The sequence below is a fragment of the Mauremys mutica genome, chromosome 21 (genome assembly GCF_020497125.1).
Source record: "Mauremys mutica isolate MM-2020 ecotype Southern chromosome 21, ASM2049712v1, whole genome shotgun sequence".
NCBI lineage: Eukaryota > Metazoa > Chordata > Testudines > Geoemydidae > Mauremys > Mauremys mutica.
In genome coordinates, this window is record NC_059092.1 from 8354022 (window position 1) to 8377956 (window position 23935).

Genomic DNA, 23935 nt, shown 5'->3' on the forward strand with positions numbered 1-23935 from the left:
TTGGGAGCCCCAGAAACAGAGGAATGACACCTTTTACTTCAGGAATTCTTTCATTTTATAGCGAGCTCTCCCCTGCCCACCCTTAGTTTCTGCTTTTGTAGAACGATATTGGAAAAAAATGTAAATCTGAAAAGCAGCTGTGTAGCTATAATCTAATGAGCTGAATTCATCCCTGTGGTAACTCATGAAAGCCAGTAGAATTATACCAGGTATAAATTTTGCCCAATATGTAATTTTTATGGAGTCAGCTGGATTTTTCACACTCTCTCTTCAGTTGCAGAATCTGTGTAAAACAATTCTGTGTATATTATTGCACCCTAACCTTTGCTGGTCAGGGAGCAAGTGTGTAAATATAGCGTAGTTCAACTTCTGCCCAGTAAATTTTGAAATAATATAGAAATGTATCTGTATTTCTCTACTTGTCCCGACCCCTTCTCTGTCAACCCCACATGTAATAGCTGCCATTTAAGAGGGTCTACCAGTTTAACAATGAGGTACTCTTAGTCAGATCCATCCACTCATCAGCTGGGAACCCCCTCACCTCCACTTAGCTTCTAACAGCCAATTCAGAACAAGACAGTCTCAACAGAAATCAGTAAATAAGAGCAATACACAAGCAAGGAGGAACGTGAGATCAAAGTGGCATGTAACCTTAATTGCATAGCACAGTTCCAGTGAATTTGGTGCCACTTAATATAAAGTGTACAATAATAGACACCTAGATGCTAAGCTATTTTGTGCTAAAGAAACTGTTAGTATCATGAAAACTGACAAATCGAAACCTGTTCTTACAAGTTTCTTTCAATAGGTTTAGGTACCACAGGTCTCCCTTCGGGTGTTTATAAGTGGGTCAAGAGCTATCGTGCTGTGACATCTAATCTGGCAGGTCACCAAACTTGTGCTGTTTAACAACATTTAGACTAGAATTTCCACTTTTTGTGCTGCTAGTTCCCTTTTGTCCTAACATGTCACAATGTTGAAACTGAGGTTTTTATCTGAGGGAGAAGAGTTAAGAGCCTGTTGGAGGGAATCTCTTAGGATTTCTGCCAGGCTGAATTTCATTTTGCCTGGCTTTTTGCTTTGTTGTCAGTAAAGGTTGGTATCTCCCAGTTTCTTCTGCTGCTTCTGACTGCTATACCCTGCTATCTCCACACCATTTGCTGCCTTCACACACTGACAGCTAGCGTCTACTGCTTTCCTTCCACGGCAGCTCCTTCAAACAAAGTGATGCTCCGATGGCTACCTCAGGGAGCAAAATAAGAACTGATTTAACCCTGTAAAAATAACTTTCCTGGAGAGCTTGAGAATCCTGTGTCCTTAATGCACAAAAACATCTTCTGGGCAACGTGCTCTGATTTCCAAATACTCTTGTACTGATGTCTCCTCAGAAGCAATGGAGGGAGAATTCTCCCTCGAGTGTTGGTTGGGATATTGTGCCTGTCAGATTGTTCATTGGGAAGAATTTCTACAATACATAAGCAATTGAAGCAAACAGGTCCAACCTTTTAGAACAATAACGGCCTGTCTCTTTTCCCCTTAGCATCAGTTCTGCAGCCCAGTGAAACAGTAAGTAAAATCGTTCCTTCTAAGGGACATAAACGTCGTTCAAATAGTGTTATTTATAGGAATACTGTCAGGTCACATTTTTGGCCCAAATCTAGAATTTTGTAGAAATGAAACTGTTACAAAACCTAAACTAAAAAGAACTGTCCCTGAATTACTTTTAAAAATTCAAGTCCGAACCATTTAAAACAGCTATTCCCCTGCAGTTTTTATAACCCAAACTTTGCAGCATTGTATTGGCATACAAGAAATTGGAAGCAGAATTGACTAAAACAATAAAGCAAGTCTCACAAGTTTGTTGTCCATCCTGAGAAAAATGCAAAAGAAAACACAGCATTAATAATGAGAAAATGGATTTTTTTAGAATTTATATTAGATGTTACTCTTTTAAGGAGTTGTTAGCACAAGTGAGGACATTTTGCTTATTAAAAATAATTGTAACCTTGGTGTCCACTTCTAATTTCTGTAATATTAGAAAATGCAAAGATCTTTTATATTTGACTTGATCCTTATTCTGTTCTGCAGGCGTCAATGATACCTCCACCTACTTCTTCAGGTAGGTAATGATCTGTTCCATGTTTGAGGGATCTTTAAACTTTTCAGTGAATATTTTCACCTCCAACAACTTGCTCTGGTAGCTTTTTTGTTAGCTTATAGTTAAGAAATACAAAACTACCTACCAATATCCCTAAAAATCTGAATCTCATTTTGGGAGTGCCAGGAATACCCAGTAAGTATAAATATATAAACAAACTCCAAAATTCAAACGACAAAGTTTGTTCAGGGAACAGAAGTGTGACAATGTCTGTAATATTAGCATTTGTTAATCTGGTGTAATTTCAGTTATTAACATGGACAACTACATTATCTAGTAGAAGTGATGCTTCCTTAATGGTGTCTTTGGCAGCTAGGCGATAGATGGCTTAGAAATAGATGGATGAGTGTTCACATTTTCAGAGGTGTTCAAAAAATGAATTATTCAGAGTGGGACATGTTTTGAGGATTCTTGGGTGGCTCATTTTCAGGCTCACTGGATTGAACGTCACACCTCTTGAAACAAATGACACTTACATGGTGTTCAGAACATGAAAATTGTGCAGGAGTTGGCAGAGTTGTTTTAATAAGCATGAAAAGTTCAGGCAGTAACCCGTTCTCTGGACTGGTGCTCATCTAACCGGTCCTTTTTCGTTCTTTCTTTTTAAACACATGTTCTTTCATGTGGTGCTGAGTGTATGATTAAATAATCCATTCTAGGGATGCCTTTATTTATTCTTAACAAACCTCTACTGAGAATTTCAGGAAAAAAGCAGACACAGAGGCCACCAAAAAAGGCATCAGTACAGTAACAAATATTATTCTCAAAGCTGTAGCTGTCTGTGATGCTGATGTGCAAACAAGAAAGCTTAATGAAACAGAATCATATTGGCTACTTCTCCATTCATAACATGGGAGAAGGTGACATCAATCACTCTTTGTCAAATAAAAAAGTAAGCACTCTTTCAAGTTTCAAGTATTTCTGAAAACAATGCAAAGTTAAAAGCAAATTCAGCGATACGTAACATTGCAAATATTACAAAACTGTATTTGCTTATTTCACATGTAGGTATCAAAGAAACTTGTACTGCCTAATAGGGTATATCCAATTATTTAATCAGGACACTACTGAAAACTAGTCTATGCGTTACAGTAGAACCTCAGAGTTACGCACATCTCAGGAATGGAAGTTGTTCGTAACTCTGAACAAAACGTTATGGTTGTTCTTTCAAAAGTTTACAACTGAACATTGACTTAATACAGCTTTGAAACTTTACTATGCAAAAAAAATGCTGCTTTTAACCATCTTCATTTAAATTAAACAAGCACAGAAAGTTTCCTTAACTTGTCAATTTTTTTCAACTTCCCTTTATTTTTTTTAGTTGTTTATGTTTAACAGTACTGTACTGTATTTGCTCTTTTTTTGTTTTTTTGTTTTTGTTCTCTGCTGCTGCCTGATTGTGTACTTCTGGTTCCAAATGAGGTGTGTGGTTGACAGTCAGTTTGTAACTCTGGTGTTTGTAACCCTGCAATTCTACAGATATGCCTGATCTGTGTACTCTGAAAACAATGACAAAACTCCTATTGACTTTAAAGGAAGACCAATCAAGCCTTCAGGAACTGAATAAAATGTTGTTGGGGGAGAAGGATGTTAAACAAGCCAAACTGTTTACTTTCATTGTGTGGTGTACATGGATTATTTTTAAATCTAAGATGCAAGAATTAAGATTTAAATCGTTGTTACCACGATCTTAATTTTAGGCCTTCCTGCAAGCAGCATGCTGACTCTAAAGCTATGGCCACACTCCGAGGCTTTCAGCGACACGGCTGTGCCACTACAACTGTGCCCTAAAAGCCACGCAGTGTAGCTGCCGCCAACAAAAAAAACTCTCCAGAGCTCTCCTGCTGACAAAAAACTTCCTCCGCCCCACAAGCGGCAGCGGCGTTGTTGGCAGGAGAGCGCTGTTCACACCAGCGCTTTTCGTCGGTAAAACTTTTGTCGTTTGAGGGTGTGTGTGTGGGGATTTTTTTTAACACCCCTGAACGACAAAAGCTTTGCCAATGTGTAGACAAAGCCCTTGTCTGAATTTGTTCTGGGCTTCAGGGAGTTATAATCTGATAGAGCCAGGAACTCCTGAATTCTAATCTTGGCTCTGACCCTGAGACCCTGAGTGGGGGCAAGTGTCTTAGCCTCTCTGCCTTGGTTTCTATAGCCATAAAACATGAATAATATGTGGCTTATCTCTGTAAGGCTGAAAATGGAAATAATAATGGAAACACTAGTATCCAATGAGCACTCAATTCAATAAGTAACTAAAGTACTTCCTTCAGAACAGGTGTATTAGTGGGCTTTGTTAATATTTAGTCATCGGTCAAATTTTCATCTCTATATTCTAGAACAACAATAGCCACTTTCAGATCATTGTCTGACTTGTTTAAGTATGAATTAATTATGAAGCCATGACTAGATAGCAGTTACTAACTGTGTGTCTGTGCCCACTCTTTCAGTTCGAAAGCCACGCTACGTCAGACGAGAGCGATCGTTAGTGATGTCTGCATCCGCTGCTATGATCCCTTCTGCTGAAACCAGGGTCAGCAATGTTTAGCCTTCAAAACTTACCTGAGGACTCAGTAAATATGCACAGTGTTGGCGAAACTTTCTGTAGCCACTGGAATGCCAGGAAAATGTCAGGAGCAGCTGACCTAAAAACAAGCCGAGCCACTGTGTCAAATGGGTTTGTGCCAAACGTGGACAGAGGAGTTGAACTAATGCAAACATGATGATTATAGGATATATCCAGTTCTGTGAACTGCTTTGATGGGCTTGAAAAGCACTTTTCTAGCTCTGTGGTTTCATTTGTCTCCTAACAGAAGCTATGTTAAAATCTGTAAAGAATCTTCCTTTTTTGGAACACTTTCAGCTTTGGCAAGATCATTTTCCTGCATTGTGGTCAGCTGTCTGGCTGTAGAGCAGAAGTCCTCAGTGCAGCAGGCCGAAACGGATTTTTCGAGGTGGGCTTGTTTAAAGGACACGTTTGTAAATGTTAACTCTTAAGTGCCATGGCTTTAATGCTGCAGGAAAATACAAATGTATTTTACATGAAGTATCTCAATGCAAAAATTGATGCCTTCAGAAGCATCTTCTTCAGCTTCTTAGTCATAGAGGACCATGGTTTTTAACTGTAGGTTTAGACCCACCTATGTCCAGATATTGTCATCATAAGGGCTGCTGAAGACTGTGGTCAGTATGGGTCTGATCCAAAGCCCATGAAGTTGATGGAAGTTTCTCTAGTGAATTTCATGGACTTTTAGGTCAGGCCCTACGTGAGGATCCATTTGCTGTGGCTTTGTAGTTGATAAGCTGCTATTTCTGCCCCACTGAGACACCCAGCCTTCCCTCATTCCAGCATTTCATGAGGGTGGCTGTTGCGGTCTAAAGGAAGGCACACTCTCTAAGCTAGGTTGAGCCACCCTGAGCACTTACACACATTGATTTCAACTGGAGTTGTATTGGGAATTCTCACCAACACAAGTAAGGGTTTCCCCAATCTAATCCTCCATGCACATAAGGCCTACAGATCAGCACCTTAGCCTTTGAGTTGCCCCACACACCACCTGCCTTTGTTTAAACCTCACTACCACAGTGTGTTCTGTAGAGGAAATGTCTTGTGGATTTTTGTCACCAGCAGTGGTAGCCATCATGATTTCAAGAACACAACAATTTATTCTTATCTTTAAAAATGCTAAAGTAGCTGTCTCTGGCCAATGTGACACCAGTGTGGAGAGTGTAAACCTCATGATTCAGATACCCTCTCTGCCTCCGGCCAGAGGCGTGTTCAAAGCTAAAGAGTAAGGTTTGGGTTGGGGGCTAGGAAGAGCTACTAGTCTTTTTTTTATTAGATATCTATTTTATGCACATTTTAATGCAGTGTAAACTGTCTGCATTTCTTTCCTGCGAATGGAACCTCCCATTTTGCAGCTTTCCTCCAGTGAGTTCAAAGACAGTGGGGCTAAAGAGGAAACTATGAAGGAGCAGGGCCTGCTAGCCACACACATTGAATCACTATATGTAAAACTTTGACTCCCCTGTTTGATTAAATCCAACCTAGTTTTAATTGCTATTTTTTTCTGTCTGCTAAAACTTAACAGCCACAGTAAGTCAGGCCGTTTGAGAGGGGAAGCTTCCATTCTTGAGTACTGTATGTGTATCGTTTGTCTATTCCCAAACCAGGAGGTAGGAGTTTTGCCAGAGTTACTTTCTATGTCTGTTCTCTATGTATCAATAGGATTTACCTCTGATACAAATGACATTTTGAGGTGGTAGGAAGACATAGGGGCTATGAACTGACAAAGTGTCGGAAACAACTTAACTTTATAGGAGAAAGAAGTAACTATGCAATGATACAATGCTTATGAATCTGTCAATGAAACTGCATCCATGCATGGCATAGTTGCTCATCAATTCTTTCCATACATAAATCATTGATGGGTCATTCTCTCCATTGCTGTGTGGGGACTGTCACTGGCCCATGTCACTGCTACATGTCTGTATCTGTCTGATGAACCCTGTCTGACCCTCAAGTGCGTCACTATAACAGTTTAGTGCCAAGTATCGGATGCTTCATCCCCCTTCCCCCATCCCCAAGACAGAGTTCAGGTTTCTCAGTGCTAATGTCGCTTTCTGTCAAACTTTTCAAACACAGCAAACTTTATTCCCATGGGCTTTGTAGTTTGCTCAGATCACATTAATGCTGTCTGACCTAACTGGATTCCTGGATAGAACCTACTTAGGGTTTTTTTTGCACTGTCACGTTAAATGCATACTGTTGTTTTCTCCCCCACACAGCTGGCTTTATTGAACACTTGATGACTGAGTCTTGAGCTATAAATGATTAATTCAAGGAGAAAGGATTGATATTTAATGTGCCGGGGTATTTTTAAATTGTGCCAAAATAAACACCTTTCAGCTTTTTTTAACTATTGTTGAGGTCATGGATGTATTTCCTTTCTAAGCACAGGAAGAAAGGGGCAAACTTAGCACAAGAAACAAATCACTGATCCATCTCACTTGGCGTGTTGCCTCTTCCACAGCTCAGGTTTCAGGAGAAAGTAAAAATGTCCATAAGTCTCCTGTCCAATTATGCAATATGATAGCAGGGCAATAAGAGGGGAGAGGAGCAGAATTCCTTGATGATTGCAGAGAATCTGTTTGCCTCTGGAAGCACTTAAACGTGTCCCCTTTAACTTGTTTATCATTATAAATGCTCATTTACAAGGATCTAAAGCAAGGAATATATCACCCTTTATGCCTGAATTCAGAGGTGATGGGCCAAATTTTCTACTGGCAATAACTCCACTGAAGTCAGTGTAGTTATGGTAGATGAGAATTTGGTCTAAAGTAAATGGTTGTTTAAAATTCACATCACTGAGTTGACATAAGGTTGTGTGGATCTTGTACTAAAGAGACAGAAGAGGGTAGCAAGAAGAAATCTAACACAATGAGGCTGTCAGGTAAAGTAGACCCTTCCACACACGAAAGTGGTGTAGTGTAACACTTGTAAATCTGAACAATAAGTTCTCTTTAGCTATAATCAAACTCTTACAGACCTCTAATCCCTTCATAGTAAAGCGTTTCTTTCTGAAAGGAGTTTGATGCAGTAGATAGGATGTTCTTTATTGTAAACAGAAAGCTATGTTTTGTGTTCTTCAAATTTACTTTGTAAAATATTCAGGGTAATTGTGAGAGCTGAGCACAATCAGCTACATGTGGTTAAATAAATACAAAGGTATTTGCTCTTCCAGAAAGCCAGCAAAAGTAAGAGTTGAGCAGTGATCCTATACATGGGAAATATGCTATTTTCAGCAAAGTATATGTAGGAGCAAGGACAAGCCAAAAGCCTTTGTACCTACTATATGGGCACTGGGAAAATCCCCAAATAGTGTTATCAGAGCAAGGAGGAGAGTGCAATGTATAAAAAGATACAGGCCATGCAAATGATCCCCATGGAGAGGAAACTTGAAAAGTGCTTTGTCAGTTAACTGGACTCTGAGCCAAAGCACAGGCCAAAACAGAACAACCTTCTTGAAGATGAAGTGGTCAGTGCCCGAGCTGTTAGCCACTTGACTGAATTCAAGAGATGGAACAGGAAGTGAACTGAGGAGAGTAGGAGCTAAGTAAGTGTACAACACCAGAGAACAGTTTGAGGCAGCGTATAGTGCATACCGGAGAGGGGCTGTCTCTTTTCTAAGATATTCATGCCATAAGCTGAAGGTGAGTGCACACTATATTGAGGAGAGTATGATGGACCATCACTTTTTGGACAATGCATATAAAACATTGGATTACTAAAATCTGATACCCAATTATATACTCTTTTTAAAATGCTGGTGTTGGCATTCTGCTGCTTTCGACTGAGTAACTGATGCAGAAATGACATTGCCCTCAGCTAGACAAGTACAGCAGCAGTTCTTCACTGTATTTCTAGTGTCTGTAAATTTGTCTGGGCAGCTAACTGTGGTTAGGACTCCTCCCCTTCTTGGCCCTGCCATAAATGACTTGGATTGGAGCCCAAATTGAGGCTGGACCTAGATTTTGGGAAACTAACTGTCCTGAGATTGCCTCTTGAGCCTTTCTTGCACTCATTCCTTCCAGGGAAAGTTTCCCCAGGGAGTATCTCTTGGAAATGTACACAGAGTCTTAAGGGAATTCTACAACTTCCTTATGATAAACTCAGGGACAGGAGGAAGTCATCACGAAAAAGAAATCAATAGAGTGTGAGAGAAGTGGTGTGGGTGTGCGGAGGGAGATAAAAGACAGTGTTTCTTTGCAGGCAAATGGCTTAGCTAAGGCTTATCACTTGCCCATTCATTCTTCTACGCAGCTACAAGGAATGGGATGGGGAGACATCAAGCCAATGCAGAATGGCCCAACCCCCCTCCATCCCATTTAAGCCCCAGATAAGGGCTGTGCAGGGAGTTTTAACCAGCTGAGTGGCCATGTGAGACCCCCAGACAGGTACACCTTTTGTGCTGCAACAAAACTGTCTCCACAATGATACAGTCGTACCTGCTTAAACCAGAGGATGATTTAGTCCTGTCTTAGCAGTGCCATGGGTAGAAGTGTGTTTTAAGGAACATGCCTAGAGGCTCAATTTTATGTTGAATTTTGCTTGCATTCCTCTTGCCACAAGACACTGTCTATTAGCATGTATAAAAGCTACTTTGCATCTTTGTCATTTATTTTTAATGCTCCCTGGGAAAGAAGAAATGAAATGGTGTCAACTTGATCATTTTACAATCTGTGCCTTGCCATATTTTTTTATTGGTAACTGACTGGATGCAACAGCATTCAGATAAATTCCAGTCTCTGAAAAAGCCTGAATTACTGAAATGCAGTTATGTATCTTTTCCCAAAGCACGTAGAGAAAACTGTTTTAAACAATAATTTTCAATATGATATAATGCAACTCTCAAAGTTATTTGCTACAAAGGATTAGGATTTCACCATCACCCTGGCTTGATTTTTTGGTAATAGAACTAATGTAGGAGGGTTTAGGCTGTAGACCTGTCAGTTTCATTGTATAATGAGCAATGTTTATAAATAGATCATAGGCTTTGTTGCAACCTCTCTTCCCTATACCATCATACTCATCACATTAAAATGTTCCCCTCTGTTTCACAACCTTAGTCCGTGTAAGACTGTAATCCTTTGGATTTACTTCCTAAAGGGCTATAGCTGATCCAGAACACTGCAATACAATCTGTCAGCTCTACAAATTCCTATGACCTCATAGCTTGCGATCCTGGTGACATCAGTGTTGATAAAGTTTTCATTTCAATCACTTCCTCTCTAAAATATACCACTACTTCACTGTCTTTTCATGGCCATGGCCCTGTTTCTAAAGTTAATGTTACTCTCCACCACAATCAATCGCGCCCCCGACCATCATGTATATTCTGTTTCTTGGGCATCAGAGCACTACATGCCTCAGAAATAGACTGGAGAGGGCTGGAGATGGAACCTTTATTTGTAGAACAGGCAGTCCCAGCCTTATGATATGAAATACTACTCTTCTACTGGGCGGAACTGTTGATTCCAACCAGTTGTATTTTCCTAAGTGCTTTGTGAGCCATTTAAATGATACACAAACTATTTTAATCAGTACCTTAAAGTGATACAAAAATGTGTCTAGTAGTGGATATGCCAACACCACCAAAGTTTGTAGATAAGTGTACAAAGGAAGGAATTATTGTTTGATGGGCGTTTTACGTGTTATATCATAAGCTACCAACATGTAAAGTATTAGGAAATGAGCTGTAATTAGTAAAGCCCAAGTCACTAGTTGGCTGATGGCAGTTAATGAGAATCAGAGCCTTGCTTAGCATCAGCGGCTGATTCAAATCCAGCCCAAATCATTAATGACCACAAATTGTTGCCATGCCATGACTTTGGCCTGTGTGAAATGAGTTTGAGTCAGTTCCCCAATGAGTAAGTGACCATGTCACAAACCACTATCAGAACCGGTACTCACTGGCCGAGCTGGCAGTCTTGACAGAGGCCCAAGAATGAATGAGCACACAGAGAGAACTTTCCTCCAGTTACTAAAGTTCAGAGTTGAGAAACTGGCAGAGCAACTTCTGCTCTGCTTGATACTGAGTAGATCAATTCAGGGACTGACTTTCTTTCATGTTGGTGTAAATCAGGAATAACAATGGAAACCAGTGAAGCTACCCCAGTGTAATAATGGGAGAAGAGGTTCTGGCCCACAGGTTCCAGAGTTGTCAATGCAGCCCCTTCCATAACCACTAAAGTTGCAAGGACACTTTAAGACAAATCCACAACCCATTATTATATCAACTTGAGCCTTTAGATTTGTACATTTTGGGAGGTAGGAGGTCTATTTGTTCAGCACTTTTTTATGCCTTGTAAAGCTCCAATGCTTTATAAATAAAGTGCCCCAAACCAGTATAGCAACTGTGTGTGCATGTGTGTGGTTTTGTTTTGTTTTAAAGTAAGCCAGGGTCCATTTGCAGTGAGAGTATATTGAAACCTGAAACATAAATCATAGTCAGGTGACCAGCACGGCACAAGAAGGCACGGGTGTGGATTGCCAATAGCATCGCTGGCTGATGAGATAATGCATCTAAACACACAGTAACCTATGTACTATGTGTATTCATCAGAAGCTACATGCAATCCAAAGACTTTACCTACTAGTTTTGTAACCAATTATTTCTGCATCTGTGCTCTGACCTGAGAGCTGATGTAATACTAAAAATTCTGGACCAGATGAGAATTATACAAGGGCAACATGATTTAATGACTCAGCACCATAAAAGATACGGTTTGGTTGTTTATCATTTCTTGGAATTCCTATCCTTGCTTTGCTGACCTCCACGGTGCTGAACATGATAAACAGGGACAGGGAAGGGCAAACACTTTCTGTTCATTATTAACTTGTAATACAGGTTCTGAAGCTTTTACAAAACATTGGTAAGATCAACCCTAAAGTTTTAAATAATGGGTTCTTGCTAGCAGATTGTCTTCTGGCACACAGGAAATCCAAAATGAAACTCAAGCTGACTTGTACAATGGAGTTTACGTGGGGTGTGTCCATTGCCCCCCCCCCCCCACAAAAATCTTGAGGAAAAGTACCCAATGGCATTCAGGTACAACATCCCAGCTAAATACCGGTATAGTCTCCCCACTAGCAGGGCTGGTGTTTGGGTATCGCACCCATTCTCCATTCTGAGCAGCAATTAGGCTCAGGATGAAGTATCTTGTGTGTTTTCTGTAGTTCCGTTTCCAATATGTGGGGGAAAGAGGGAGAAAGTGTCATGGAGGAAGGGAAGAGGAGGTGCTGAGAGGGAGAAGAGAAGAAAAAAGGACAGAAGTGAGAGGGACACTAAAGGACAAAGAGAAAAGAGATGATTTCTTCACCTATTTCCCCCCCTCCCCTTCTCTCTCTTTGTCTTTTTATTTTCATGACCAAAAGAAGAGAAAAGCCAGTGCAATCTTCCTCTCCCGGCCCGCATCCATTTTGATGTGAGACATGTTGGCGAGCAGGTGGTTACTAATAAATAATTGATGGCACTGTAGGATGAATTTTGTCTTACTCCAAGCAGTCAGGGAGGGACTCAATGGCCGATCATTTGTAAAGAAGCCGATGGATTGTTCCTCACCTATGGGGGGGTCGGTGGAAGGGCTGCATGTGAAAGAACTGAAACTCTGGAAGAGAGGCAGGAAGCAAACAACGTGAGCCAACTATACTGGACATTTAAGCTAGGGCCCGGTCCTCCACACAGCTCAAATTCCATCTTTGTCTCCTTTATTTACTCAAACTCTGTCCAGCACGCAGACAGCTAGTGGTTGAATAATATACTGCAGGTAAGCCTCTAATGCAGCTCTCTCTGCTGAACACTACCCCAGCCTAAATCCTCCCAGTTCTTCCTTGTTGATCTAGTGTCCAGGCAAGTTTCCTAGTTGTGATACTTCCAGCAAGAACAGGGCTAGCCCATAAAGGACTCTAAGCATCCAAGAAGGTTTCCCCATTCATTTTATTGCCTGATATTCCACTATCATCTGTAATATTCAATATCAGTTGCTTCCTCCTGCTTGCCTTGAAGGAAAGTCACGTGCTTGGCAATAGTGTTTATTTCTTGTTTTGACACACTCCACTATTGCCTTTCCCCTTCCTTTTCTGATACACCGTGTAGTTTGCATAATTATCTTAGCTGGCTGAATGGTCATAATAAAGCGTTGTGTGAAGTCAAGTTCATAGTGTCTACTATGTCATCCTGTAGATTATTCCATTTTAAGAGTACAAGTAAAGAGCCGATTGATGTCAGAAATGCCAATAAACTTCGCTTGGGGTGTATGGATTTCTTCCTTGTAACCCATTTATAAGTGGCAGCAAACTGTTTTTATCATGTAAACAGACGTCACCAGCATCTCTCCTCCCCACCTTACAGGCCTGAAGTATGAAGTTATTTTATAATAAAAACCCAGTGAAGCAACACGAGCTGATATGTACCAGGGCACAGGTGGAAGGTCTGTTTCAGTGTTTATGGGGAGTTACTGTTGGCAATATTTGTGCTATACGGCCCGTGATGCACATTCCTGATGACTTCTAAATACGCTGCATTTGGCTCGGCATGTGGCTGTACTGGCTGTATTTACATGTGATTTTGGTCTGGACACAAATCCCTGTCCAGGAACGCACTTAAATGCTCTCCTGAATTGGGGTCTATAATGTTTTGGGCCAGATCCTCTGCCTTGCTCCACTGACTTCACAGAGAATTCTCTGTGATTCTACACATTTGCAGAGCCATCCATCCTGCTCTCAAAATCTCTGATGTGGAGCAAATTTCCTCCTCCTCCTCCTCAAGCAGAATCACACCCCAGCTGCTGCTTTCAGAGATGAGGGGCAGGATTTGCCTTTGTCTCTGTGATGGAGCTAGGAGTGTACAATTGTTTGCAAAAGCAATCCCCAAAGAGACTGAATGATACTGTGGCTGTCGGACAAGTTCAATTTGAAGTGTGGTTACAGCCGTGACGCAGTTCTCTATTTATTCTCTCCCTGTGATTCCAGATCAAATTAGCCTAGTTTACAAGCCAGAAGATGAGATTTCAACTTGTTTATTGTCCCACACCCAGGCTCGGTCTGGCCACCCAGCTACGGCTGAGGGCACCCGGGTAACGAAGACTCTGCAATTGCCGTTTAGCTGACCATTTGAACACAGCAGCCCAGAATCGCTGTCCCACCATGATACTAGCTCTGCTGAGCCTACAGACCAGATAACTGCTTGGTTTTTTCAGCCAAACGAAATGACACAAACACCCTGGGGCAGATTTGTTGAGCAAGAAGCTGTCATTTATCTCTAGCTGCACGTGGATGATGTTTGATTAACAAAGAGCCTGATAAAATAAAATAAAATTAAATTAAATTAAATTAAATTAAAATAAAAAGCCACCAGTCATGGAACAACTGAAGTTCCAGATGGGAGACTTTTGGGGACCTAAAACTCCCTGTCCCCACACAACACTGTTCCAGACACAAATATCTTGGGTGCTTTATCCAGAGTTACAAAGACACAGCTTCCCTTTGAAATCAGATCACTCCTGTTTTACTGTAGCGCCCATCGACCCAAAGGAGCACAAAGCCTAGTGGCAGCATTGCTGAACCAGAGTGGCAGCCGTGTTAGTCTGTATCAGCAAAAAGAACGAGGAGTCCTTGTGGCACCTTAGAGTCTAACAAACTTCTTTGAGCATAAGCTTCTGTGGGCTAAAACCCACAATACATTTGTTAGTCTCACAGGTGCCACAAGGACGCCTCGTTCTTATTGCTGAACCGGCGTACCCAAGCGCAAGTGACCTGCATTCGAATCGGCCTGGCAGGTGGAGCCTGTGGTATCTGCATTCAGTTAGTTCTCGCCATTGCTGGCGACGAGGGGGTTGGTTGATGAGAAGTTTCATGGCTGCTGTGGGTAGGAAGCAGAAGGCAGCGTGATTCGGAGCGAAGGGGTACAAGCTTGTAATTGTGGCAGTGAGCATGGCTGACAAAATTGCAAGAAGGTTAACTATTAGTGAACCTCATGCACCTCAGATGATACTGCTTGTTGTTGCATCTATCTTATCTAAAGAACCAGCCAGAGCAGGAGCGCTACGGTATTATAGCACTACTGCTATTGCTCGCGCCATAAAGGCAAACAACTTCTTTGGTATAATAAGGGTGTGACACACTGGATAGTTGGTAAGAGATTAATCTTTATATCCTGTCCCCAGTCATATGACCCCTATCATGGCAGTGGTCATTGTCCATTGGCCAGTGTCATCCTGTATTTTGTTTTCTCACTCATACTGCTCAATACATTTTTGGACAGCATCCACATTCAAATACCTTTTCAGCTTGGTATTAGTTGTAGTTGAAGCTTCTGAGGCCTTTAATGGCATGGGTCTGTTTTTCCCTTCCAGATTCCTGATCAGGGCTTTGGAAAAACCAGCAGTGTAGCTAGAACTTTAAGAGTTTAGTGTGGCTACCCGGGTTATGTAGAGATGATCACTCAGGCTCTGATTATTCACTCTAAGGCTGGGATTGTCAAAAGAGGCTAAAATAATTAGGAACCCAAGTTATTTGATTTATAGCGCTTCCAGCACCTTGGCAGATAGAAAGTCTTCGGGCTCCATCCACAGCTTAGTTCTCAAGGTTTGATAGGCTCCTCCTAGTCAGAGCTGGGCTCCACTTGCCAGAACCACAACTCTCAGTGAGTGGATGGGGGATGACTGACAGCTCAGCTCAGTAGAGGTTCAGGATTGGACGAGCCAGACTAAGGAAGGTGTATTGGCAGATCTGCGAATAGAAAATTTGCAAAGCCCTAATTTAGGTCTCATGTAAATGGGTTCTAGGCCATTGTCTGACACAGACATGGGCTCCACCGACCATGAAGAATCGCACGTTGGGCCGGTGTTGCAAAAGCACAGAAAGCGCAGTGGAAATATTTGTTGGCCAAAAACAGGGGACAGAAGAAGTTCAACAGATAGAGAACTAAGGAAAAGTCATTCTAAACCTTAATTCTTAATAATCCTTAGCTCTTCTATAGCACTTGTCACCTTTAGATCTCCAAGTGCTTTATGAAGAACGTTACAACCCCTGAGTGATTGTGCACAGACTTGGTAACGAGACTGACTATCAATCTGAAATGTATTCACGCACTGGCCAGTCTCCCACCACATACCCACAGGATCTGAGTCATCTTTTGCAGCACCCAGACGATAAGATGCCTAATGCCAAACCCTGCAGGATGTATTCAGGCAAACGTCCCACGAGCCAAACCTGCAGCCTCTGCTCAGTCTCGTCACTATCGCAGCAGGCGTCCATGTCTGTTCGCAGGCAGCTAGCGATGGAGGTGATACGAAGACATGATGCAGAAACCCGGTGGGCTGGATGTGGCATAGACCTGCCTAACCCCATGACGTCGCAGTACTCTAGCCCTCTGTCAGTCTGCAGCCTGCCACAGAGCAATTCCCACATTGTGGGGCTCCGGACAGTGCATCTGAAAACAAACAGCCTGCTGATGTAACCTGGATACCTACACCCACGGGTGTGCTGGCTAAGGTTCCTATACCGACACTCCATTTTAGCAAGGGTCATTCAAATAAAGGGTCTGGGTCTAATATGAATCGGATGGAAAATATTTGGTATAACCCGTGCAGCCAGAGAGCCTGGACCAAAGAAATGGAGCCTCAACTTCTGATTGGGTTTTTGGATCAGACCCTAAGAGACATGATAAGTGGCCCTGAGAGCCTGAGGACCTCTTGATGGACTGGCCTCCTTCTTTACAAATGCACTGTTGGGGATTTTTAGTTTTTTTAAGGCAAGAGAGCACGAGATTGCAAAAGGGTTTTTTGCATGATAAGTGGCCCTCTTGATGGACTGGCCTCCTTCTCACTGCATTTTTGCATTTTTTTTAATGATTCACATTTCTTTTCTCCTAGTTGCTTTTCTCTTGTAATGAGCTGGGGGGGCTGGTCACTGCCCTCTGCTGCATGGAATTGGAACTGTTCAGCTGTGTGTCATAGGCCATGTTCTGCTGGACAGCTTCTCCAGGGGTTTGGGCTTTTGGAACAGAAGGGCAAGCGTTCTGCTGCCATTGTTTCTGCGTAGTATTACGTAGCCACAGTGTGCAGCATAGGGAAAAGTGTCACGCTCTCGGTGACTGTGGATTGGTTGCACTATCTGTGCGACGCTCTGGTGTCTAGATGTGTTTTTAACAACTGATCTAAAGCCCATTGAAGTTAAAGGAAGCACACTTAGGGTTGGAGCCACAGTCCTTTGAAGACAAGGGACGCATCTGCGTGTAGACAGTATTGAATGTGCAAGTGGATGTCCCATTGGCAGCGTAGTGCTGGCTTGCTGGAAAAAGGAAGGGAGGGGGTTAAATAAAAGGCGATTCCCTGAGGGTTTGAAATACAATTTATTGCAATTGCGTGTCCAGCCTGTGGTGCACGCAGGTGAGGTTACAAATGTCTGGGGTAGCACGGGGGCCAGGGTCACGACACGCTCAGGCTTCCTCTAAATAATGCAGCTCGTCTCCCTAGTAGGCCATTTGGGCTGAAATATTTCTTGGCTTTAAAGCTGTTTCCAAGTGACAAAGGCTCCAAGCTCATTTCTAATCCCAGGCAGGCACATGCGGCCGTTTGAAAACCCAGCCAAACCCTGTTTACCTAGAATAACCACATTGACTCTGGAAGGGTGTCCGGGCTGTCTCCACCATTCTGATATTGGCTGTAGCCTGGGAAAGATGGTCTCATTCTAGTGAAAACTTTGGATCCAGGTCCAGTGTCTGGCTCTGGATTTCCACTTTGGGGCTTATCTCCTGAAGAAAACTGTTAGCTTAGTAGAACTATAGCTAATAGTTTTGCTTCAGGTAGCCAATACGTCTGGTGTGAGCCCATTAAAACTGAAGACAAACCTTTGTGCTTAGATGACTCTATTCAGCCGTGGAGCTGACATGACTGGAGCATGGACAAAGGAATTGAGAGGGAAGTACTTTCCCTTGCAAAATATACTATACAGTTTAGATAAGCCATTTTCCGCCAAGCTGCACTGAAATGGGGGGTCGGGCAGAGAAGGAATATACCTCATTCTAGTCAGGTGGGAGCCTGGCTAATATCCTAGCCTCACCCCTGCCATCAGTCAGACCCTTAGATGAAGGTGAGGTGCTTAATTAAAGACAAAGATAAAAATGCTCCGTAATTAAAAAGCCCTCGGCTGCCTTGTGCGGCATCCTGGTTTTGGCCTCTGGCCAAACAGATTCATTTCGATGTAGGCGGCAGGCTCTGTGTTACTTTGGCGTTCCTCCAGCAGGCCTCCTGCACCTGGAGAATTCAGGTGCCGCGCTGCACTGGGGGTTCTGCCAGTTTTGGAACTAGGCCTGCAGCTACACGTTGGTGCGAATCTCCACGGTGCTGGAGGGCTGGGGATGGGTTAGTGGTGCCTAGGTCACCAGTTCAAATCTGCCCTAGCCTGCACTGCTCATGCTGGCCCTACGCTGTAGCTAGCAAGAACATAAGTTGCCGTGGTCTGCCAATCATGCTGGCACCGTTCAGCAGCGCTAACTGACCAGCCGTAGTTAATTATTGTTCATCAATTTCGGAGGAGAATGGCACACATTGTAACTAAGTGATTGTGTGACAGATTAAGGCGAGCTCGGAACCATTCTCAGGATTCGACAACCTCCTACAGCACTGGAAAATGAGCCTTTTGTTTCCTCCGCCTTCTTTAAATACACAAAATCAAACAAGGAAATTAAATGTAATACCTCGCGCCCACCCCCTCCGCCACCACTGTTGGAATAGCATTTGCAACTACAAGCCAGGAAATTCAAAGTCAGGGTTGATACTCCAGCTTTACAAATGCACTGTTGGGGCTTTTTAGTTTTTTTAAGGCAAGAGAGCGCGAGATTGCAAAAGGGTTTTTTTCCTTTGCTATTGCCTGGAAGATGAGCGAAAACGCTGCTGTCGTTATAACCTTCCTGGCTCATTTATTAATCAGCATTGTGGGAGGCAAAGGTTCAGGATGGGGCAACATTTTTCTTTACTTTTCCTCATAATGGACACTAGGTTTTTATTTTTACCAGCCGACACAGGCTAATGGATGAGTGACGTTACCCTCCAAGTCATGTACGTGACTGATGGGCCTGAAAAAGGCTGAATTGTATCTTAGTATGAACATCCTGAATGGATCACTGAGGCCCAGCTGGTGCCATTTGCACACCCCCATCCCAGCTCAGGGCTGCGTCTAAGTGCACCACCCCTTCAGGGAGAAAGCACGTGCACGGCCTTCAGTCCCGTGTGCCCAGCGGTCCCCAAACGTTTGAGGGTCGCCCCCTCCCCAGAGCTGAGGCTGGTTGCAGGCTCCATGGGGGGAGCAGAGATGCCGGTCAGGTTAAGGCGGCTGCAGCTGGGGCTGCAGCTGTGAGTGGATCTGGGGCCGGGAGCAGGACTGGGGCCTGGAGCTAGGGTTGCCAACTTTCTAATTGCAGGAAACTGAACACCCTTGCCTGGCTTCTGCCCTGTCCCTTCCCCGCCCCACCCCAGACCCCTGCCCCCACTCACGCCACGTCCCTCCCTCTGTCACTCACTCTTCCCCACCCTCGTTTTCACTGGGCAGAAAGTTGGGGTGCAGAAGGGAGTGAGGGATCCCGCTGAGGGGTGTGGGCTCTGGGATCAGGGACTTGGGGGGGCAGAGTGTGGGAGGGAGCTCTGGGCAGGTGTTGGAGGGGGAACGGGCTCTGGGATGGGGCCAGAAATGAGAGATTTAGGCTGCGAGAGGGGGCTCTAGGATTGGAGCAGGTGGTTGGGGTGCAGGAGTAGATGTGGGGTGTGGGATCCAGGCAGCACTCACCTCAGGTGGCCCCAGCATTTCCTGGGGATGGAGGATGTGGCAGCATGTCTCTCCAGCTCCTAGGCAGAGGGTCAGCCAGAGGGCTCCACATGCTGCCCCCCCACCAGACGGCGTTGCCCTTGCAGCTCCCATTGGCCATAGTTCCTGGCCAATGGGTGCTGTGGAGCTGGAGGGACATGCCAGTCACTTCCCAGGAGCCAGGCATGGAGTCTGCCTGCCCTGCTGAAGCTGGAGCTGGAGCCAACCGGAAGTTTAGTGGCCCGGCCAGACACCTAGCATCCTTACCTGGGGCCACGGTTGGGGGCAGGACTGGAGCAGAGCTGGGAGTAGGGAGGGGGTGGGTGGCATGCCCTCCCCACCCCTGTGGGGACTGGCCCCACTGCACCTCCCCCAGACGGTCCTCCACACCCCTTGTGGGGGGAGAGCGCACTCCCACACTTTGGGGACCTCTGGCATAGCCCAAAGGTGGCGCTGAAGGATAGTTTAGTGGCTAGGGTGCCAACGTGGGCTGCTCAGCCCCAGGCGTCTGGTGGGACCTTGGGTAACCAATTTAGCCTCCTTGAGCCTCTGTCCCCACAATGGAGTTCGTAGCCCTGGCCCGGCGCCAAGGGGTGTTGTGAGGACTCACACATTCACGCGTGCGAGGGGCTCGGATATTGCGCGGCGAGAGCCCTGCCTAGCGACACATTTATATCCACGGCTGTGGAGAGCTGCAGCATGGCTGAGCCTGGCCATGGCCAGTGACTGGGTCAGGAACTGCAGCATATCCAGCCGCTACTCGTAGGAGCCAATGCCCAGCCTGTGCATCGCCTCCGGCGTGGCTATACCCTCCCCACCCCCCAGCCCTGCCTCCTGGGGAGGGCCCCAGGCTGGCAGCGGTCCCTGGTCACAGTAGTGTGTGCAAGTGGCTCGCCCGCTCCTGGACAGGAGCCACACACCCCGTGCGGCTGGTTCCATGCCCATAACGCTGCGCTTTAAACGCAAAGCACACGCTGAGCCATAAAGTACAAGCTGGTTCCCCATTGCACCGCAGGGTATAAAATGCTCAATTGTTGGGTCTTTAACCCCTTTCAGTGTTTCTGCTGGTTAATTAATAGCAATAACACTAAACGTGCCGTCAGGCTAGCGGCAAAGCCCGGATTCCGCTCCCGAGCCACAGAAACACGGATTAATTTACGCTTCACGAAGGGCATCCAGCAAGCCTGTGGGCGGAAGCCAGGTCTTCTGAGGCCCAGCCCAGTGCTCTAGATGCTGCCGCCACAACCGGGATGTCAGCGTTTTTGGAAAGCTCTAAACCCTCCTGTTTCAGGCTAGATGCCTAATGGAATGACCCGTGTTATACAAGAGGCAGGACTAGATAAGCTAATGGTCCCTCTGGACTTAAAAAAAAAAAACAACCCCAAAAACCCATGAAACTAATGAGGATTAGGAGGCTTCAGTTTCTCTGCAGACAGGTTAACCCATAACCCACTGCAGGGTTTCTTGCACCGACCCTGAAGCAGCTGGTACCAGCCGTTGTTGGCCACAGCTAATGAGCTGGCTGGCCCTCAGGGCTGCTCTCACCTGCCTGGCAGTTCCTGCTTTCCAAAAACAAGGCTCGGGTTTGGGCTTTGCGAGACCTTACCCCTGAATGGTGCCTGTGCCTGTGCTGTGCCTGGCACGTGCCTATGTGTGGGTGGGGGGAAGAAGAGTGGTGGGAAAGCACACGCAGTTATGTCAGGGAGTGTGGTGTAGGGTTTTTGTTTTTTTTCCTAGTGGGCCTGGCATCTTAATAGGCCAATGACCCCTCCCCTCCCGGTCACTCGGTGCAGCCCACCTCTCCTCCCGTTCCTGGGAGTATCACCAGCCTTCTGCCACACACAGCACTCGCTCCCCTAGGCACAAAACAGAACCAGCTTTAACGTCAGTGCAGCTGCGTTTAAGCGCCGTTCAGCACCTGCTGTCACCTTTCTGCGGCTACAGATTTGTATTTAGACCCAACCCTCGGCCAAGCGCTAGCCGCAGCTAGCCCAGGCCTGAGTGTGCTTAGCGACTGTGGTATGAGCTGTCTGAGGTCCCTTTTTATCTCTGCCGGAGGGTGCACTCGGTTTCCCTGAGCTAGGCGATGCGCTGGTGCAGAGTAACCGTGTGTGATTTGCTGCTTGAGGAGAGTTATTGTCAGAAACCAGAGATAAGGGGGCCCAGTGCTTGGGTAAATATTGCCTTATGCTGATGTAGATAAAGGCCAGGACTCAGTTTAGCACTGCCGGAGCAGGAGTTTCTGAACTGAGTACGTACGGCAGAAAGCGTCGCAGTGGCTCGTTTCTCACTGTGCACAGGGCCAAAGGTTCTGTGCTAATCCCCAGGATTCCTGCACAGTGAAAGCTCAGGGCACGACCCCAGTGACCCGTCGTTCCGTATGATTGAAGGGGGTGGGTGCAATGGGTGAGCTTCAAACGAAACGGTCAACAACGTCAGTGCTTCCAAAATGCCAGCTGGGGTCATCTTATGGGCCGGCGAATCGCCCACAAATTCAGCCGCATGCCTGGACCGAAAGAGGGGATAAAGCTGGTTACTGACTGGGTTTTATGGAGGAGGTTTAGAAAAGGCCATTTTAGCTGTTGCTTACGGCTTCCTCCTCATTCATGGGGCTTTATGAGTTGGGCGAAGGATGGTAAAGCACCTTCTAATCCAGCTGGTCCCTGGCTCTAAACCTCTCATTTGAAATCCCAGGGGAGAGTGACCAAATCTTGCTTGCTCCCGGTCCAGCTGCAATCCGGGAGCAACACACACACACACACACACACCCCGGTGGGGGAAGGAGCACAGCATGGTGGCTCCATGCTGTTGCAGACCCATTAGTTCTACCCTAACCGTGCCAGGGACTGCAGCGCTTTTGTGTTGGCTCTCTGCACCCCTCGACCTCCATCCCCTCACCGACGCCCATGCAGCAGAACAGTGCCCCTGCCAGCTGCAACTCCAGTGCCGCCTGGCTTCTACAATCTGCCCCTTGGCAATGCCTAGCCCGGGATTACATAGGCTCTATTGTCTGTAGTTCCCTATGGCCTACATTAGCATTTGCTGCCCAGAACAAGTGGCTTATTGCTTCCGCATGAGGTAAACTTTTCCCTATGACTAATCAGGACCCACAATGGCTGAGGCTTGGGGCTTTCCACTGTCTAGGGGCATGGCTTGCTGGCCTCTGCCATGGAATGGGAGACGCTGGTGTGATGCAGTTCCCGCCCCCGCAGCATTACCTGTGGGGCCAGTGTGATTATTCTGGTGTTTATCAATATCCCAGTAAAGCCTGTTGGAGGAGAAGGCATAGCCTCATGCACCATGTGCTGCATGCCTGGCCGAGAGCCGAGCCATTTATGGCCCCGTGACACAAAGTCCAGGAAGCCAGGCTTGGGTAGCACCCACTCTCCCCCTAGGAATCTCACCAGTAAATCACTGACCTTTCTGTCAAGAATTCCTGCATTTTTAATAAGTCAAAGAGAGGCAGCCAGTTCCTGCTGCTTCACACACTGTCCAGTGGCACAGGGGGGTGGGGAGGAAAAAAGGGGGGGACGGCGGTATGAAATCCTCTGGTGGTGGCTGTTGCTATTACTTCTAAACTGTATAATACCCAGCTCTTAGCAGTAGGTCTGAAAGCACTTTCCCAGGGCACTCATTAACATTGTCCCCATTTTACAGGTGGGGAAACAGAGGCATAGGGCAGGAAAGTGACTTGCCTAAGGTCACCCAGCAGGCCAGTGGCAGAGCTGTAAGTAAAACCCAGGTCTCCTGAGTCCAATGACATTGCTCTACCCCTTAGGCCACATTGCCACTTATAGGACAGCCTTAAAGAAATAATGGCGTCCTGCTTTGAGACTACTTAAAGGGGCCTGATTTTCATACCGTGCTGAGCACCCGCCCTCTGAAAAGGAGCCTGGTTTTAAAACATTAGGCTCCCACAAACACTGGCTAATTTAAAAACTCTTGGCTGCAGGGTCCATTTTAATGCCTGCTTTTCACCAGTGTTGCCATCTCTCGCAGCACCTTATGTGTTACTTAAACCCCCAGTTCCTAAAGATAGGTAATTATGCAAGTGTCTCGGCCTCACTTTTGGAAAAGGGTAGGTGTCTCACCCTTGTGGCTGCAGACAAAAGGTTGGTTATGTGACCCAAGCGCTACCATAATAGCTCAGAAACCAGGAGGCACAGGAAGAGAGTGCTAAATTCATCACTTTTTAAAAAAACCTTGGGATTTTTAAAATTACAGTAGTTCACTTATGCTCCACTTCAAAAAAAAAAAGTTCATCAATTTTGAGGATCTAAATCAGTTTGCAAACAAGTTTACAGTGAACACCCAGGAATGAGCCTGTCAGAGATACTCATCGCTGGTTACGTTTTTAAAATAGAGATCTATATAAATTGCATCAGTTCCCAAGTCGGTTTGCTTTAACAGCAAAG

At 45.2% G+C, this 23935-nt stretch overlaps 1 protein-coding gene across 4 annotated transcripts in view; it reads left to right on the forward strand.

The window, feature by feature from the left end:
• Positions 1-11077, forward strand: part of C21H1orf159 (chromosome 21 C1orf159 homolog) — a 30664-nt gene extending 19587 nt beyond the window's left edge. For all 4 annotated transcript variants that reach the window (XM_044995988.1, XM_044995987.1, XM_044995989.1 and 1 more), the window contains 3 exons: positions 1541-1566; positions 2089-2119; positions 4606-11077. In XM_044995988.1, the coding sequence (XP_044851923.1) occupies positions 1541-1566; positions 2089-2119; positions 4606-4703 (155 nt within the window). In that variant the 3' untranslated portion in view covers positions 4704-11077. The remainder of the gene's footprint in view (positions 1-1540; positions 1567-2088; positions 2120-4605) is intronic.
• The last annotated feature ends 12858 nt before the right edge of the window (positions 11078-23935 follow it).